This window comes from Labrus mixtus, chromosome 1 (genome assembly GCF_963584025.1).
Source record: "Labrus mixtus chromosome 1, fLabMix1.1, whole genome shotgun sequence".
NCBI classification, from domain to species: Eukaryota; Metazoa; Chordata; class Actinopteri; order Labriformes; family Labridae; genus Labrus; species Labrus mixtus.
The window spans coordinates 31543603-31562903 of NC_083612.1; the positions used below are offsets into that span (position 1 = coordinate 31543603).

The following is a 19301-nucleotide window of genomic DNA, read 5'->3' on the forward strand; positions in this document are numbered from 1 at the left end:
AGGTACACAGTTCATTAAGTCCCCTTGCTTGTTTGTCGTTTCCCTAATTAAGATTTAGAATCGATCATTGAGTGTGTAATGTACAGTGTAGCTCGGCTTGCACTGGGAGTCTCTCTGCTCAGACGAAAAAAGGAACAGCATCCGCAGACTAAAGCTTTACCATTTAGCACACTGACTGCAATGGGAATTAGACATCCTGTGCTAATTAGGGAGGCCAATTAACTGTGAAATTCAGGCGTTTTTGACAAATAATCTCAGCAGAATACAGACATCACCATGCACATGAATGTTATCCATCCTGAATGGAGAGAGGATAAAGGCTATTTTCTACAGCAGCGCTGCTGCTTTAGATGTTAGCGTATGCTGCTGGAAATCTAAATGGTATTTGGTTTGTGTTTGGCAGGCAGGCATTCTAACCTAAAGTCTCCCGTGTGTCCTGAGTGCTACACTCTTCATGAACATGTCCACCAAAATAAATATGCCTGACTGAATTTTGCATAATAAAACTATAGGTTGGTCTATTGATCAATGCACTAAATTATAACATCATATAGGAATCAAGTCTCTGCAAAACATCAGTATAGTTTTAAAGAAAATACATTTATATATTTGTAATAAACACAGATTACTGCTAATCTGGACTGGAGTGTCCCCAGGCTTCGGCTCTGGTCTGGCATCTAAGGTGCAGAACAACAATGTTGCAGTTGGCCATGTTTGGTATGGCAGATTCCGACACCCTGACCTGTATTCACTTTCGCCGAAACAAAGAATCAGCATCACTAGAGAACCCTCAATGTTTCTGTGTCTCTCATTCCCCGTTTGATTCATGATCACATGTATTTTTTAGATTGCATAAATTATGTATTTGTTGGACTAATGAACGCCCTCCTCTGAGAGAACTTTGGGGAGAGTTGTGAATAACTGGATATGGCCTCTTTCACCCACATCACTGTTCTGATTACATGTTGTGGCAGTTGTGAGTAATAGTAATGTGGTTTGGCTGGAAAAGACCTGCCTGGCCTTTTGGAGAGATCCTTATATACACATACAACAAGGTCCAGAGAGCCACAAAATGTAAACACACCTCCTGGGCTGGCCTGTGTCACTACACACACCACTGCTTTGTAGTGTGTTGGTGTGTATGTATTTAGGTGTGTGCAGTATTGACTGTGTGTGGTCTGACTCGTTGACAACCATGAAACAGGCCCCCGCTGTCTTTATTACCTGTTCAACCTATCTGCACTGCTTTGTTCTTGCAATAGGTTGAAACACATTTGCCCGTGCTTTGCGTTGGCGCTTTCTGTTGGAGTCTAATAGAAAGCCGCCATTACACTACGGAAGGCAATGGCTGTGGGTGTAAGCTGAAGCTGTTTGGATACCAGGCAGCGCCGGAGGTGTGTTTGCTGGGCGCCAGTGGGCAACTCCTGCAGCTGCCCGCCTCAGGTGCAGCAAGAATTGAGCACTTCCTTTTACAAGATGTGTAATTATTATGGTAGACAAGGGTGTGGGTTTAAACCGAGTCAATATGTAGATAAGCGTTATATACACACATGTACACACACAGCTGCCTGGAAGATGATGCTGTTGTGCGTGGCATAATAAAGCAGGTTTGCCAAAAATGCTGCGCAGGTAGGAAGGAAGCCTTCTGGGCCTGTGGAAGGGGAACCTGATGATAGCAACGAGGCCTCCAGGAAAGTGCCAGAAAATCTGTAATAAAAACATCCCTAACAGAGGCCAAATTTCCTGATGCTGACTGCCATTATTTCCTCCACCACTAATTGACCGGATATTTTATGATTGTCATTTTGACGGTGTAGTGCCAAATGCTCATGGCTGTTGCAATTCAATGCAACTTCTGTGGAATTAGTGGTTTTCTGTTTGTATCTCACATTCATCAGTAGAACAAGACCTGATGAAGTGAAAGAAATGCGTAGAGTTGTTGTTATTACCAAAATGGAGTGGTCAAAATGACATTGTAGCTGGATGATTTCAATTAGCATAAGGCCCCAAGACATATAAAACATTTTTCTAACTTTTAAAGTACACCATGTTTGCCAGTGTAAATGTTTCCCTTACATTCTTTAAGGAATACGTACTAATACTGACGTTTACCGATGTGCCCAAATAAGTTAAGGAAACATCTTTTTCTGAGTAGCTATGAAACGCTGTGAGCCATCCACCCCGGCAGCTTTGTGGATGAAAATAAAATGTCACTTGAGGTCACAATTTTTCACAGAAGAATAAAAAAAAAAAGAAAAAGCTCCAGTAAAGTTTCAGTGTCTTTCTGGGCCATCTATATAAAACATGAAGCTTGACTCTTTCCCCTGTAGAGCCTGGATTTTAATCAGACCTGCTCTTCAGACAGCCGTTCTCCTGCCTCTCATACTTAGCAGGCGTCACATCAGGTGCATAGGGACCAGTGACAGCGGCACTGGAACGGAGCCTGTGATGGCTAAATGATGTCAAAAATGGCCCCATTTATGTCAATTTGAGATCAAGGACCGATTCATAGTGTGAACCCTTTCCCGTAAATGTGATTTCTAATCTCCTCCATCTTGCATATCTTCGGTGGCCCCTCGGTGCGTTCCCTTTCTTGCAAGTGAAATCTCTCGCTGCTCATGTGAGGATTTATGTGAAGGCTGACAGTTCAGCACACAAGCACATGTCTGCAGAGCGACGGGATCCGTTGTGCCGCCTTTTGGTCTCTTATCTCATTCTCAAGTCAGTATCTGCTACCGCTTGTGTTATTCACTGCAATTCTATATTGCTAGCCTATTCTTCTTCCTAATTAGGCCATTTGCAGGTTGCGTTCCCCTTAGTGTGGTCATTTACGTTGGATGCCACTCGGAACTGATCGTCTTTTGTTAACTGGTTGTTCCTATTTTGGAACGTTTTCGCAGAGACATCAAAGGGCGGACCACAAAGCCTCATTTGGCATCTTCTCCCAGCTATCCATCGGCTGCAAAAACACCCCGGTGCCTTGATTATTAACTCAGTCACCACCCTCTCATTCAACTTGAATTAAAAATTAAAATCCAGCAGAAATGACAGTGCCACACCATTGAAAGTAAAGTGTGCAAAACCAACAAGGGCTCATTAGCGAGTAGTTCTGAAGACAAGCATTCTGACTTGAGACTCATTACACTTCTCCTATTTTAACTCTAATTGGGTTCATTTTATATATGAAATGCCTTAAATATTTAATGGTGAAAAGTTCTACTTCTGATACTTTATGTAGGCAAAGATACTTGGCCCCGATAATTGTCCAGGTTATCAGGGAAGCTGTTAGCCGTTTCTCAAATACTTTGCTCCATTCATAGAAAACATCAGCGAGGGAAGACATTGAGCACTGGGTTTGATGGATTCAGGATTTGTTTATGATCTTCAAACAAAAGGACCTGAATTACAAACCACCAAAACAACAATATCTTAGAGTGGTATTTGCTGTCGTGCTATTCTGATTCTGTACACAATAGACTTTCCATTCATTCAACAGTAAATAACAACCGGTATATGAAAAAGTGTTGTTACACCACATTCCTATATGGTGTTGCCAACATAGGCTACAAAGACCCAGCTAATAAAGCCTTTGTATTATTAACAAGTTGCACAGCTAGCCAGGCTTGGAGCATGTTAATTAAACAGATTAAAAACAATGTTATGGCTTCTTCATCTGGTTGCCTTCACACAATCTTTTGTTTCTCTGGGGTTGAAAAGAAAAAGGAGAGAGAGAGAGAGAGAGAGAGAGAAAGGGGGGAAGCCAGGATTTTGTTTCCAGGCAGGAAAGTTTGAAGTTCTTTGTTTGGGAGCGAGGTTTCCGGGAGCAGCAACACTGTTTAGCTCGGTGACCCTGTGACTGTCTTCTGAGGAATTGTATGTGCAGCCCTGCAGAAAAGTGCTCCAGGGTCAGCTTTCATCTTAGCAGTAACCTGTGGACTTTGAAACTCAGGGTGATGGAATTGCAGCTTTGTCAGTACACTACTAATTAGAAAATTCCTGACCTCGAGCAAGATGTTTTAATTATGTGTTGTGTCAACGAGTTTGCAGATTTAATCCACCGTTGATACACACTCAAGTGTGCAAACTGTGTCGCACATTGTAGTAGATCATGTGGAATGGTGAAGGGGGGGGGGGGTTACTTCATCTTTCTCTGCCCCATATAACCTTACGCATTCCCTGCACCATGTTTGTTAAAAGCCATCACATGCTTAAGTAGCCAAATTAGACGTGGAGTTAATGTGTTAGCTCGTGAAAAAGCTGGTCTGATTTGCCTTGGTTTGTGGGAGGCTGAACAATGTGACAGTATTGTGCTGGGTGTGAGCTCTCTGTTGCAGTGAGTCAGTGTGAGGGAAGGCAGGAAGGGGTTAAACAGAAATTGAGCGGGGATGCTGGGGGCAGCAGTGCTGCAGAACATAGCAGTGTTCGTGCGAAGGCAAGTCATTTCCCGAAACACTGCAGACACATGGCCTGCGGCGCTCTAAAACCTTTGGAGACCAAAATGGCTTGCAGGAGTTAGAAGTAATAAGGTGTTTTTTTGCCTTCTTTCTCCTTGACTGAAATTCTGCACGGTTGCTATGCATTGCCATGGAGCTGTGTTGCTGTTTTTATGGTTTATGTGGGTATTAAGATGCTCTGCAACTGGCCATTTTTGAGATTTGTTGTTCTTTAGCTGTGAAGCAAATGGAAGTTGTTTGTTTTGAAAGTAATTCGCTCATTTTTTTTTTTTTTTTGCCATGATCAGAATGCTAGACCTCCCTCTTATTCATCCCTTTGTGATTTTCATGTTTTTCTTTCTGCTGTACAGCAAATGATACACAACCAACCATAACCAATTTATTATTATACATTAAAAACAGCAAGTGTGCTCTTTTTTTTTATTTTAGAAAGCACTGTCACAAAGGCATTCTTTGGTTTAGGCCTTTGGCAGAAAAAGTACCAAAGCACCAAAAGGCCATCTGTGTAGGCACATGAACATAAAGCTTTGGTATCAGCCCGTCCTGACCTCTCTGATTATCACTGGGCTGAACAACAACCCTTTTCATCCTCTCTCCTGGTTTTGTTAATCTTGGCTGCCTTGTCTGCTTCAAAGGGAGGCTCCAGCATATAATCTGGCTATGTACATCTGTGAATTATTATTCTAATTCTTTATACGTTTATTAGAGCTGAATAAACTCCACATCAAATACATCACTCGGGCAATGTCAGAAAGCCCGAGGCAAATCAGCCGACATCTGTTAACTCTTTCAAAATGGCCTCATCCAGCATGTCTGTGGGCGTAGAGGAGCGAGAAAGCGGAGAGGCGAGAGAGGGAGAGAGAGCGTCTCTGTTGCTGATTAATGGCGGCCGTAGGAGAGGCGTTTGAGGCCGAATGTTGAGATGAAGCGGGGTTGCACTCCCACGGCTGGGCTCCACACTGTAAACACTGTGAAGGGACAAGGCAGCGTTCCCCGACTGAAATGCAGCGTGCAGGAGAACATGTGGGAAAGCTTTGCTCCCTGGCACATAGTCAGTCAACCAGGCAGCCAGTCAGTCAGTCAGTCAGTCCTTCAGTTAGTTAATGAGTCAGCCAGTCAGTGAGTCAGTCAGGCCCTCAGCCAGCTCTTCAGTTAGTCCGTCAGTCAGCAAATCAGCAAGCTCCTCAGTCAACCCACATGTTAGCCAGCCCATCAGGAGCACCTGAGTACCTGTGAGCCAACCAGCCAACTGCACACACATACAGTACAAATGGATCTCCTCAATAATGGCTACCTGCCTGAGAAAAAGGCCAGCATTGTGCAAAAACAAACAAAAAAAATCATCAGTATCTGACTAGTGGCTGCGGTTAATTTCCACCCTGGCTTCAACTTGTAAAAAAAAAAAAAAAAAAATCACCACCTGGTTCAGCTTTTGCTTCACTCCTTTGTTTAACTTGTCAACAGTCTGTCTCTGTTGTGCTATATATGTCCTCCTTGCCTGCAGCACAGACATCAGAGTTTAAACGGATTTTTCAGCATCAAAGTAATAACAACAAAAGAGTAATGTTGCATCATGAACAGCTTATCTGTTTCCCAACCAACACTGGGCTAGTCTTTATCCTTCAACATGAACGTTAAGCAATGTTTCCCTGCCAACTTTTAGTTAAGAAAGTGTATTACCTGGGAGTGCCGTACGGTACACACGGTGTACATGTGTGTGTGTGTGTGTGTGTGTGTGTGTGTGTGTGTGTGTGTGTGTGTGTGTGTTCTCTTACCATGCAGCTCCTGTCTAAACGTTCAGCTGTGAGGAGCAGAATGCTGAGGCAGCAGGTTGGCCGGTGCAGGGCCGAGCAGCTCTGTGAGCCTGGCAAAGTGGGCCATTAACCCACCGCCCTAAGGTGTGACCTGGGCCAAATCCAATATTGGCTCCAGCATCAAGGCACAGGTGCCACTCAGGGTTCAAAGCCACAGATCAGCAAGAACCCCTCCACAGACCACCCCCCCCCTGCCCCCCCACTCTCCCCTTTCTTTTCTCCAACAATAAAGGACTGAATGTAAATTCCTAAAGACACTTACTAGCGCCGCTGCTGCCACTGCACAATTGGAGACAAGGAGGCAAAGCAGGAGTAGAGTAAAAGAGAGAGAAAGGTTGAAAACATAAATTATTAATCAAAAGTAAATTTAGTAAAATGGGAATTAACTTCAGTCCTCGAGAGCTTACTGTGAATTCTGCTGGTAATTGGAGGGCTGAGGACATAAAAGTGTGACCTGCTGACTTTGTCCTTCTATCAAGAAATTCAGTTTCAGTTTCTCTGCACTGATGGATCACATAGACATTTTCAACAACGGGTAACATGATTATTCAAAGACTAGTACTAGTACTGTTTGTGATGATTAGGAGACTTTCTTCATGCTTAAACTGTCATTTCCTTTTTGACTTCCATGGAATAATAAGCCGAGTGTCGTCTTTAACAGTATATCATCTTTGAGTGAAATTAGTTCACAATAGTTATTAACCCTTTCATCCTGTTTGATTAATATGTGGGATCTACAGTTCCCAGAAATGTGGAGGAATTACACTTCCTTTAAAAATGACCTTAGTATTAAAGTGACACCTAAACACCTCTTAGTTATAGTCGACCAAAGTTAGTAGAAAAAGTCAGTAAGTTGCATGAAAACTGGAAAAAGGCCTGAACTGGGTCCAGTATAGCCTCGGTCCAGTTGAAAGGGTTGTTGCTCTAAGTGAATAAAGCATCTTCTCATGCAACATTACTGTAATGTCTCATGGCCATTCTTCTCTAGTTTCATGACTTAGCTAGTTATGTAAAAGCTAACTAGCTAAAATTAAAGTTCAGTGACCTTGCCTTTTTTCCAACAGAGTCAGTATTATCACTTTGTTAGCAGTTAGCATCATGTTTTAAGGGCTCTTTGTTACAGATCTGTATTCCTCTTTTATGTAACTCAGTTAAACAGTGTTGTTTCGTACATTATTTGTACAGCCTTTGAAATAATTCATAAATAAACTGAAATGAATATGAAATTGCAGAGATAGTCGCCCTTTAGTTTAAGCTAACACCAATAATACACTTTATTTTACTAATTGGCAGCTACACAAGCACTCTCAGGCTCTCTCTTTTTTCTCTTATGTGCATCAACACGAGTGTATGGACACTATGGATGGGTCAAATAGTGTGAAACAAAGTGTCATGTTGTCATGTATGTTGTAACTGAATGTATCTTAAGACCAGAGCCAGCTAAGAGAACCCTCTCCTCTCATCCCTTCTCCTCAGGTTACCTCCACTGAACGCTCTCTCTCTCTGTTTTTCTCTCTGTCCCCCGCTCCAAACAAGTCAAATGTCTGAAGAGATGTATCGAAGTATCCCTGTGCGCTCTGTACGATGGATATGTCATATGACATAATGCCTCGGAGCGCCCATCACAGATAAAATGACAGATGCTGTTTTTTGCCTCATGGATCTTTCTGGGCCAGGCTGATTTTGAGACTTTCTGTTTTGCTCTCTCTCTCTCTCTCTCTCTCTCTATCTCTGTGCCTGTGTCCTCCTTCCTTTTCTCTTCCTCTCACTTTTTCTTTCATCCACTGTGACCTTACAAAGTCTGCCATTTTGTCTTTCATTGAATTAGCGACACGATTACTGTGTAATTGCTGGCGACAGGGAAAGCCTGTTTGTTGATGTCTCGCTTTCCTTTTTAACTGACACTCAGCCATCTGCTTTGTTTAGTGTCGATGTTTACCCCTCCCATCCCCGTTTCCCTGCTCCACAACATGATTTCCTGCGTGTACTGGCGAGCGGTATCCGTCTCCATAGATACTAACAACAACAACATACCGGTGTTTTGGTTGCTGGCATGTTGAGGGCACGTAAAGACAGAAGAGGAGAAGCAGAGGCTGAGTTTGGTGAATTCCTGGATGAGCACTGACCTTTCTGACTCTATTTGGATCACTTAAGGCCGGCCCTGTCCCTGAAGGGAATAAGGCATTCTGCTGAGGCTCACTCCATGGGCAGCTGTCCTCCCTGTCGCCCTCCTCACCACCATCAACCACCGCGGCCACAGCACCACCCCAGCACCGACTGCCTGTGGCTACCACTGGCCGTCCGTCCAGGTGGATGGATGGCTCTGATTGGTAAAATCTGTGTCTCTGTCGCTGAGCTGACTTGTGAGTGGCAGTAATTGGCATGGCAGTAGGCAGGCCCGTGTTTCACATGTGGTCAGCCATGATTGACCTGATTAGGCTGGGGTCGCTCCCCAAAGTGAGCGCTCTGGTTTTCCCCCCTGAGGTGGTGGGAAGCTTTCTGTACCCACTTTAAACTCATCTCCCAGCTCTCCCAGCACGTTGTTACTCACCAGAGACCACACCAGACTGGGATAGTAATTCAAGCTGGGGGATCTAACATCAGTCCAAACTTTAATCAAAACAGTATTTTCATTTTATGTAATGGTCCCCTTTAACCACATGTTCTGTTGGTCAATCAAACAATTCAACTTATATTTATTTTTTTAAGTTGCTGTGATTGTCTGTTTGTTTTCATTTATAAAAAAATAAACTGAGAAGCACAACGTTGTCTTAAGACAATGTTAACACATTCAACACAAAAAGCAGATACACTTTATCATTTGCTCTTTAATAATTAAAGTTTATTGGTAATGCTAGATTCATTGGGCGGCTGTGGCTCAGTTGGTAGAGTCGGTCGTCTCTCAAGCCAGAAGGTCGGGGGTTCGAACCCCAGCTCCTGCAGAAACATGTCCAATGTGTCCTTGGGCAAGACACTTCACCCTGAATTGCTGCTGCTGCTTCGTCAGCGGTGTATGAAAATGGGATTTGTTACTTCTGATGGTCACTTTACTCAGCAGCCACAGCCATCAGTGTGTGAATGGGTTTGAATGTGTAGGTGTGACATGCGGTGTACTCATCTGCCTCAGAACTTTGAAAATCTGAAACTTCCAATATGATTTTAAATCACCAACTAAATTCCATTTCTTCACCTCTTTAGTGAATGCTTTAAATATATTTGTATTTAACAAAGCATTATTACCGTGGAGTGTATGTTCTCTCAGCTCTGACAGTGTTGTATTTATCATCGTGTAGCTCTTAGTGACAAACAGGTATTTCCACCTGAAAATCATTCCCCCCTGTGTCATACAAATAATGTTCACAATCCTCGTGGATTTACAAGATACTGTGACTACAAAATAAATACAGTTTAAATTATTTTTTTTTAATTTCCTTTTATTACAAATAACACGTTATTCAAACACTGGCCTCAAACACATTATTCTGCTTTCTATCTGAAATGTGACTCAGAAAGTAAAAAAATAAAAATGAATCAAATTAATAAAAATATGAATGACTTTTACACACTGATTTTTCTTAAATAATCATTGTTATAAAACAATATGAGAGAAAATAGTAATTTTCTATGTGGACTCTGTCCCGACACAGTCTGTTCCACACAGAGAGAGTAGATGTGGTGGAGGTTAAGTTGGCGGGAACGCTGGCCCGGCTACCTTCAGTCTTTACAGCTACCAAGGGTCAGAGAGTGTACTGAGAGAAACCTGAGACAAAGCCCAGCCGTACAGTGTGCACAAAGACGAGCAATATATGGAGGCGGGTGCTGGAGGGACTTTGGTTTGCTTCTTGTAAATTCAGAACCCATCATATGTTTGCAATTAAGGCCTGTCTGTACTGTGTGTTTACAGAGCGGTGCAATCAATGTAATTGTGAGAGGGTGTTCCTGACTGAAACGTCTGTCTTATTTCTCTCTGCCTGGGTTCAAGTGGGCACTTTTCTGGATTTGTTCCCCCAGTGTTTCTCATTCCCAAATGTAAATGCATCTCTTGATTTGTATCGGCCTCTGTATACACTCCCTGTTTTATCGTTCTCATTTTTCCTGGATCAAATACAAACAACGAGAGCTGCATTTCAGAGCCGGACGTCAGCTCAGATCTGTGTCAGCAGTGTTGTTCGTTTAGAGGGGAAAAAATCTGCTCATATTCATATTCAAAGAGCCGTACAACTCACTTAAATAAAAGGATGGTTTCCTCAGAGGATGGAGCTGATATTTCCCCCCCACATGTTCAGTTTTAGAGAACAGTCTGCAGCTGAAGATCTGGATGTTATTAGTACATCTCTCTCATCTCATTGGTATTATACAAGTGGGATTCATTTTCTTAATTGGAGGTGTGCAAATACGTTGAGGCTGTAACATTCCCTACTATTGACAGTGTCAATGTGTTGGTCATTCAGCAGCCATGACTTCATTTATAGGTCATGGGAAACAGTAACGAATATTTTTTTAACTGATGAACGCACATCTGTAAAAGTGAAAATAAAGTAAATAAAACACAAACACAATTATAGAAGTGTGATTGTACTAATCATCATCTTTACTTTAATTTTCTGCTAACCTAAAACTTCATCCTCATAAAAGACCGAGCACTTAAAAGCACCTACGTCATGACGATGGCAACGTCGTCGCTCACTGTGCAAGAATATCAAAAACCTCTGCAGGGTCAAAGTTCAAAGATAATATATTTTATGTCTTGCTAACAACTCTTAAAGGGTGTCCTTCGTGCTTACATCTACAGTATCATGCTAATTATGAAAAGATATGATGTTTACTATAGTTTTTGCTCAACGTGATGATGCTAATTATCAGAGTACAACTGGGGCTGCCTGTAGTGTGATTAGTTTGGCAGAGATGTTTTTACATATCACAGAATGGAGAGGAAAAATCATCATCATTTCTTTTGTGTCTTCTCAATCACCCTTTAACTTTAACTTTTGTGACACACTTTCACTTTTTGTCATTTCACTTTAGCTCAGCAAATAAAATAATCAATGATTCTGTTTGTTTTTTCTTCCAATCACAGCGTTGTTATCTCTATTAGACACAAACGGAAAATGGGTTTAATCAGTTTCGGTCATGGTATGAAGTCCATCTTCTCAATCTTCTGACTCCTGTTTTTGTCTGCAGGTTTCAGGCAGCACGGCGGGCTCCCCGGCCAGCTCCTCCACCCCGTCCAACTCGTCGCGCCAGTACACACGGCAACGCATCACCCGCGTCAACCTCAGGGACTTGATTTTCTACATGGAGCAGGAGAGAGCGACCGCCCACTCCCTCCTCCTTTACCGAGCCCTGCTCAAGTAGCCTCTGCTCCGCCTCAGCGCCCACCTCAGCCTCCTCCTCCTCCTCCGTCTACTTCCCCTTTGCCACGTGCCTTCAGATCAGGTCTAATGTTTCAGCTCTGTGTCTCCATACGTACTGTAGTGATGTTTGATGTAGCTTTCATAAGAAGAGCAGGAAGAGTTAGGAAAAAAAAGTACAAAAATAAAACTGTTGTTGCATTCACGGTGTGTGTAGTTAGATCATTGGGTTTAAAGGTCGTATCAGATTCTTTGTCTTGAAAGTGAGTTTGATAAAGGAACTAAGTAGGATTTGTTTCACAGAACTCGATGCAGAACTTGTTCCATGTACGTACGGTAGTTATTTATTTAACAACATTGGCAGTAGCTTCAATGAACCACCTCAAAGACGGGATTATTTTTGAGAAGATCGTCATTTTCACACCTCAGTACAGCCTACGATATTCTCCACGACCAAGAGAGATTTAACTGATTTTAAAACATTAAGATTCCAAATAACAGCATCATGCTCCTTATGTGTAAATAGTTCTTTTTGAATTATTTTACAGCATGTATATTTTTGATCACATGTAAGCTTTGTAAGAAAAAGGAATAACCCATGTGTCAATACTATGAAACCTGAAGTTTTGTAAAATCATGAGTCAAAATTGGACGATCATTCTGCTCACCTGTAGAGTATTTGTAACGAGACAGAAGCCCAATGACCCTCGTGCAAGGTGTCTTTAGACCAGGACCTTGAGTAAGTCAGTATTTTATTTTTTACCCACAAATAATGTGAACATTGTTTGTATGTAGTTGTGTGTAAGTGGTGTAGTATCATGCTCACTCTTTGTCAAACTCACCTGGTTCAAAAGGTAAGAGGGGATTCATGTAGAGTTGTGTTCAGGTGACAGAGGAGAGTGAAACTTCTGATCTGAACAGACAGTCCTTTATCTTTCACTCTCACTGTTCAATCTGCACATTAATCATTAAAAAAAAAAAAAAATTACATTTCAACTGTTCACACAGCTGTTTCAGCCCTGACCTACTCTGAGTAAGACTGAGTGACTAAAGTTGTCCTTTAAGCGGTTCAGTGCCCTGAACTCAAACTTATTTGTATTTTGATCCTAAATTAATATCACAGCTGTGAAGAAGTGTTAAATTATTTTGAAAAAACAAAAGTATTTGATTCCTGTCCCGCTTCGTCTCTGTCTATGTATAACTTATTGAGGAGAGGATTGTGACAAAATGCCTGCTTTTACATGTTGTATTACATTGTCACCTTTGTTTGTTTGTTTTTTAAATCCTTATCGTGTCATGTAATGTTGTCCAGTTTGATTTTTATATTGAACAAAATATCTTGGCCTCTATGCAGCTTTTTTCTTGTCTTATTTGAATTTGAAACAACTGTTGTGCATTTGAAATTTTGACAGCACTTTTTTTAATCTCTCTATTAGCCGACGAGTGAAAGCTGTCACTGTATTATAAGAAATGACTCTTTGGATTAGTAAACAGTATTTGCCAATTTATCCTGAGACTTATTTTTAACAATTAATATATTCTCTTTTTTTTTCTTGATTGGCTTTAATGCTTGGCACATTTTCATAAAGTTTATCTCCCAAAAAAAGAAAAAACATGTTTTAAAAAGAAGCACAATCATCTCTACTGTGGTGATTCCAAACAATTTTACTAGTGATTTTTATGGTTTCTGGTGATTTCACAGGAGGACATTTCTACTACTACTACTACTACTACAGCTTTTTAGCCAAAATAATAGGACAATATAACTGATGTAAACAGATGGTGAGATCACATTTCAGTGTAAGGATGATTTGTAAATATTGTTTACAAAACTATGTGTTTATTAGAACCACGTTATTTTTGGTAAACTCTTGTACATATCCTGAGAATTTCCTGTTTGTGTGAAAAAACGATACTTATGTATTTGTACCTATTTTGTAAAGGAATAAATAAGCTGTTTACTAAACTGAGCAGACACTACCTCTGTCCATTTCCTCTTGTTTTCCTTTAACTGCACACACATTATAATGTCTGGGAGTGTGAGAGTCTAAATAGAAAAATGACTTAATAATTAAGCAATGAGTTTCCTGACACTCGCTCCTGTCTCCTCTAAAGGAAAAATAAGCTGTTATATTTTTTTACAAGACAGTTTTACCAAAGTCAACAACTAATTCAGCCTGCTTCATTTCCATTTCTTACATCGCACATGCTAAGTACAAACTGAGTCAAGCGCTGCTGCTCAACTATGAAAAGTCCCCCTAGGTTTCTGCTGCTAATTAAGCAGAAGCATTTTTGAAAAGACCCAACTGTTTAACGCGGTGCAAAATATTGGGGTTTGAGAGCATATTGTTTTTTCCAAGACCTCGGTCTAACTCCTCAGCCTCTTTGGAAGGGTAGACTGCTGATCTGAATCCAGGCCCACGGACGACCTTTCCTCTCTGCTAACATCCACCGTGAGCAGAAATACGCCTGGGTACAGTAAGCTAAGAAGAGATATCAGGTCTCATAGGGTCATTTAAAGGCCACAGAGATCAAATCAGTGAATACAGCAGCCACATTCATACATCAGTGTTTGTTGCTGGCATCATCAGTGATAAAATAATGCCGACAGTGCAGCTAAAATTGGGCTGCTGCATCAATGAGATGAGAAGATCAATGGAACAAATAAGAGCAATAAGACTCAGCAAATATACAGTACATCCTTTTATTATCGCAAATATGCAAGAAAAGTCAAACAGAGACACTGTAAATGAACACATGCCCTTTAATACCACAGTCTAATTGTTTTAAACACTTTAAATAATATACATTTGCACCTTATGATACCCTTTGAAATGTTTAATCCATATGTACACAATGTAACTCTTTGAATTCTTTTCATTCTTTTTGTGAAGAGGACTAAGAGGTCTCTTTAAAAACACGAGGGTCCCGTAAAACCCTGAGTCCTTATAATTCAATATACAATAACTGTACAACTGGGGGAGTGAATGCCAAGTGAAGTGGCTGAAACCTTGACCAGTCCGTCATCGGAAAACGGTGGCTTGTGAAGACACATCTATTTGAGTTTCCAGTTCCTGTCTAACTCTGTTATCAACCTGTCAATTGTTTGGGGCGTTGCCAAGTTTGGTTATTGCAGACAGAGGGAACCGATCCTGCAATGTGCAGGTCTGATTGGTCACTTGTGTTTTAAATCACAAAAGCATAACCCCTTAGCTCTACAAATCTGCTTAAAGCCAATTTCTGTGATTCCAAAATGCCACATCAGTGAGAAAAAATGCCTTCTTCGCTTCCTCCCTGAAGGAATGAACTCTCGCAGATGTGTGGCTGCAGTACAACAGTGGTTATTTTATTTTTTTTACCCCTGTTTCTTCAAGAGCTAACCCAGATGAGTTTCCACACCTCACATGAACTGGATCAAAGATCTGGGGATCAGCCACAGAGTCTCCTGGCTGTACAGTGTGTTCTCAGTACACTCACATTTGACTCATCAGTTTGTTTGGTTGGTTGCGGTGTGGCCCAGGAGGGCATTTTTGAAAACCAGGGCAATGGGGGATGACACAGCAGCAGGGGGTGCAACCCGACTTTCTACTGGCACCGCTGAGCTGGGAGTCCTTGAGGAGGCAGGGGAGGGTGGGGGGGGGGGGGGGGCTGTGAAAAGCCCAACATGCCTCGGCACATGAAAGGCCTGGTTGACCATTCCCTTTGAGGCGACTGGATGCAAGGCGCATGCCACTGGCAGGTCAGAACAAAGATGGGCTTGATTGTGAGAGAGAGAGAGAGAGAGAGAGACCCCCCCTGGGTAGGAGGGCTCTGGACTGGGAGCGACACCAAGCTCATCTTTATCCACTCATTGGCCTTGTTTAATCAGCAGCCATCCGGAGAGAGCAGATATCAAGACAATATGGTCAAAGGCAACTGCCAGCCATTTTTTTAATGAATAACTAGTTAATAAAAAATAACCCCTGTTAAACTCAACCGCTAGAGCCTGGAGAGATCGTTTTTATCATGTCTTTTGTAATGGAAGAAACAGCATCTGTAAGTTACACACAAATATAAAGCATGAAAACTTGGCCTTTCTTGTTTTTGTCTTTGATCCAGAAATGTTGAGAATAAGACCAAAAGAATGAGAGCAGGATGGAGTAAATGCCACCCACTCGCCTCTTTGTGAACAACGCTCTGATGCTGGGAGTAGTTCACACTGGCTTCTGCCATACATACATGTGAAGAAGAAGCATTGAAATCAGCTCGGCTTAGAAGTGACAATATAGAAACAAACAGAGTGTCTTAAACTTTGAAGGTACTGTGAGCTTTTCTCAACAAAACTGTCAAGACTGGAGGCCTGGGGGAACAAACACTGGGGTCCTTCAAATGTCTATTGTGTCCTCTTTAGCTTTATGCTATAAAAAGAGATTATGCCTTTTTGGTTTGTACAATCAACAAAAATAAGCACCTCATCTCCTTTGGCACCTAAATTATTTGTTCTAATTTACGTTTTAAATGTGTTTAATGTGAATGTGAAGATTAACAGTTTGGTTGGGCAAAGGGCACTGGGTTCAAACAGGAGTTTGAACAGGGCAGGAAATGTTTAAGTGCAAAGAAACATTAAGCATTTAGAGTACATCTCTGGCTGATCACAAGACATACTGGTAAACATCAAATCTCCACATTGGTCCTCAAGTCTTAACATTCGTACTCAACGAAACTGCAGTATACTTTGGGAGCTGTGCAACTTCAACCTGAATTTCAATTTGACAAACTTTCTCAAACCTCCTCTACAAAGGCTCGTACTCGTAAGAGAGAATCCAATCAGACAACCAAGATTTTGGAGCTGAAAAGCAGAAATTTTAGAGCACTGTTTTTAATGTGTGCTTCACATTTGACTAGAGACAATGTCAAAACATCCAGGTTCTCTTCCATTGCCGTTTAAACAATTGGGACTTTTTCCGGCTCTGAAAGCATTGCCAGCCAGATCGCTTTAGCCACATAGCCTGAAGACATCTGAGTTTCTGCAGCTACTGCCAAGAAAATGCTCCCTCACAGGCTCTCGAAGCCTAATGAATATAACGTTCATACATCCTTCATATTGGAGACAGGAAAAAGAGACATTAAAAATAATCCTATTAATAATAATTGTTTACACCATGTCGTGATAAAAACAGCAAAAGGAGCATACTTTAGAAACAACAATGAAAATTGTAATAAACAATCAGTCTGACAAATTTGGCTGTTTTCGTCGTGGCCTGTCCTTCAATAGAAAGACAAGTAGAGTGAGGGGACATGGCCTTTACGGGTTCAGGAATTGAGGGTCTTTTGGGGGAGTCACAAAATGGAATTATGTCCTTTTTCATGTCATGCTCTGTCTGCCAAAGTTCCCTTGTCCCAAAGCAGGCCGGACCCATCACCTCTCAGACAAAACATGGGATCCATACAGAAACATGAGTGGATGATACACTGCTAAAGGAAATGGTTTTGTTTCATTTCTGTGTTTCATGGGGAGACTTGGACTGAAGGAATTTGCATTTGTGTTGCCCCAAAGGGGTCAGGACATTTCTTTGATAGTAAAACAAGGAAAAAAGATCATCCAGTCTATGCTAAAATGGTTCAAGTTAGCTGCTGTTCAGTCCATTTGTCGTTGTTGTTCCTTTCGTCAAGGTCCCCGATTCTTTGGGCATTATATAACATAATCAAAAACCTGTAACGCTGATGTTTTTTTCCTTTATTTGGTTCTACATTCCCCTTAGAGTTCTGCAGAGCTGGCCAAGTCAAGCCTCTGCTAATACTTCGGTATCTTGGGGTGGTTGTGGTTCTTTTAGGACACTGAGGAAGGGGACAGGGATTGGGAAGGGTGTGGAAGATGAAGGATCATCAGGGTTTGTTTAGCAGTCCCTCTCCCAGAATGCTCTAGTCCAGGGGTTCCTGTTTTATCCTGATGGGAGTGTTGATGGACAGACTCCTCCGGTCCTCGCGACATAATACGTACTCGCTGAACTGGGAAGAGTCCACACCGCCTCCACAGGATGCTGCCACGCTGAAACCCTTCTGGAAGAGACGTTCCAGCACCTAAAAATAGAAGTAGGTGAGATGGAAAGAGGACATTAATGACAGAATGGCCAAGTCAATAGCTGAAATGACCTGAGAAGTAGCCTATTACTCATATTGTCATCTAAAAAAACAGCTCTGCTTATTAGTGCAGGAAACACTCTAATCGTATATGTTGTCTCTTCATGAAAACTTCATCTCTTTGTGAACATGTGTATTGTCTATCTTGACAACAAAACCTTATTAGAGGATAGATAACACTCTTATATTTGTATCCAAATGAAGCTAACACCTGCTGCTAGCTAACTTAGCTAAGCAGCTTGGCTAACTCCTAGATTTCTTGTAGGTGTTGTCACAATTTAACAAAGGAGTCACAAAGTTGACTTAATTGAGTATGGAAACTGCTGCTTGTTCCTTACTTTGGAGCAATTAGCTAATGTTAGCCCCTTTTTTTAAGTATTTGCGATGGCTTGCTGCTGGTGCTGGCTTTGTATTAACCAGATATGGTTTGCGCTACTTATCTTTGTATTTGGAGTTTTAGAAATGCGTTTCTGCTTGGTAATGTAGACTTTTCCAAATAAAATCCAACCACAGCATGTTCATTCTTCCATAATGATTACTTAAAGGGAAAGTAAAGCGACAGAATTGTAAAGGTGTTTCGGTGCAGCTGCTCGTAAATTAGCAGCAAATATATACGTAAGACTGTGATAGGTATCATTTTTTGATATCCATCCAGCCTCACATCAACCTCATATCTTCATCAGCACTGACATACACCATGTGTCATTAACCCCCCCTCTCCGCCAATCACACCCAGTGATGGACTAAAAACCAGGGGGCACTCCAACATCACACCACCTCTGCAATATTCATGCTGCTTTCTCTGGATTGGCTACTGAACCGAGGGCCATGAGCTCAAAGGGATGAGCAGAGCCGTGTGTGTGAGTGAGGTGTGTTAAGGGGCTGAGTGAAGCTCAGCGTGGTGATTACTGGAGCTCCTAATTTGAGTAATGAGGCAGGGGTGAGAGGAGAAGTGAGGTCCGTGAGCTAAGGCGAAAGAGAGAGAGAGCTACGTGTGGGGAATGAGGATGGGGGAGTGATGGGGTGATCTGTGTGAGGACAAAGTGTCGGTGCTGCAGGAAAGAACGGGAGACGGGGATGCATGTAAGCCCTCCAGTCTGGGCATTCATACCACACTGCAGTCCAAAATGCAGAAACACGTGAACTCCAAGATCACTTTTCTCTCGGTAATCCTTGTGGGATGTTGTTTTTTTTTTTTTTTTTTGGAGGGGGTATATCTAAATCCCAGTGCGAGGAGTGCTGTGTATTTACTTATTCCCCCGTCCTTTTTAATGGAGTGTGCAGTGCATGGAAATGAAAGGTCTTGCCGAGGGCCAACCCCCTCCCCCCCTCCACCCCCCCTCCTGATACAGAGCCAAAGAAGTTTTCTACAAAATACATCAGTTTCTTCAGACTCTTATACACACTTGCACTCCTGGGGAAGGATGACCTCTCTAATTACAGGAGCCAGAGCCCCATTGGAGGGCTGAAGTGGGGCGTTTAGGCCTCCAGGTCAAAGTGCTGCAGCCTCCCCTTACTGAGGATTAGCACCAGCAGAGAAGAGCAGATAAATCACATGCAAA

At 42.0% G+C, this 19301-nt stretch overlaps 2 protein-coding genes across 6 annotated transcripts in view; one reads left to right on the forward strand and one right to left on the reverse strand.

The window, feature by feature from the left end:
* The window catches only part of LOC132977537 (transcription initiation factor TFIID subunit 4-like), an 84987-nt gene extending 71388 nt beyond the window's left edge, over positions 1-13599 (forward strand). For 2 of the 3 annotated variants that reach the window (XM_061042171.1, XM_061042190.1), the window contains one exon: positions 11450-13599. In XM_061042171.1, the coding sequence (XP_060898154.1) occupies positions 11450-11623 (174 nt within the window). In that variant the 3' untranslated portion in view covers positions 11624-13599. Of the gene's footprint in view, positions 1-6236; positions 6882-11449 lie in introns of those variants that run through there. The other variant, XM_061042181.1, reaches the window with a different exon arrangement.
* A 710-nt stretch (positions 13600-14309) lies between these two features.
* Positions 14310-19301, reverse strand: part of LOC132977561 (BTB/POZ domain-containing protein kctd15) — a 29807-nt gene continuing 24815 nt past the window's right edge. For all 3 annotated transcript variants that reach the window (XM_061042240.1, XM_061042231.1, XM_061042249.1), the window contains exon 5: positions 14310-17679. In XM_061042240.1, coding sequence (XP_060898223.1) covers positions 17521-17679 — 159 coding nt within the window. In that variant the 3' untranslated portion in view covers positions 14310-17520. The remainder of the gene's footprint in view (positions 17680-19301) is intronic.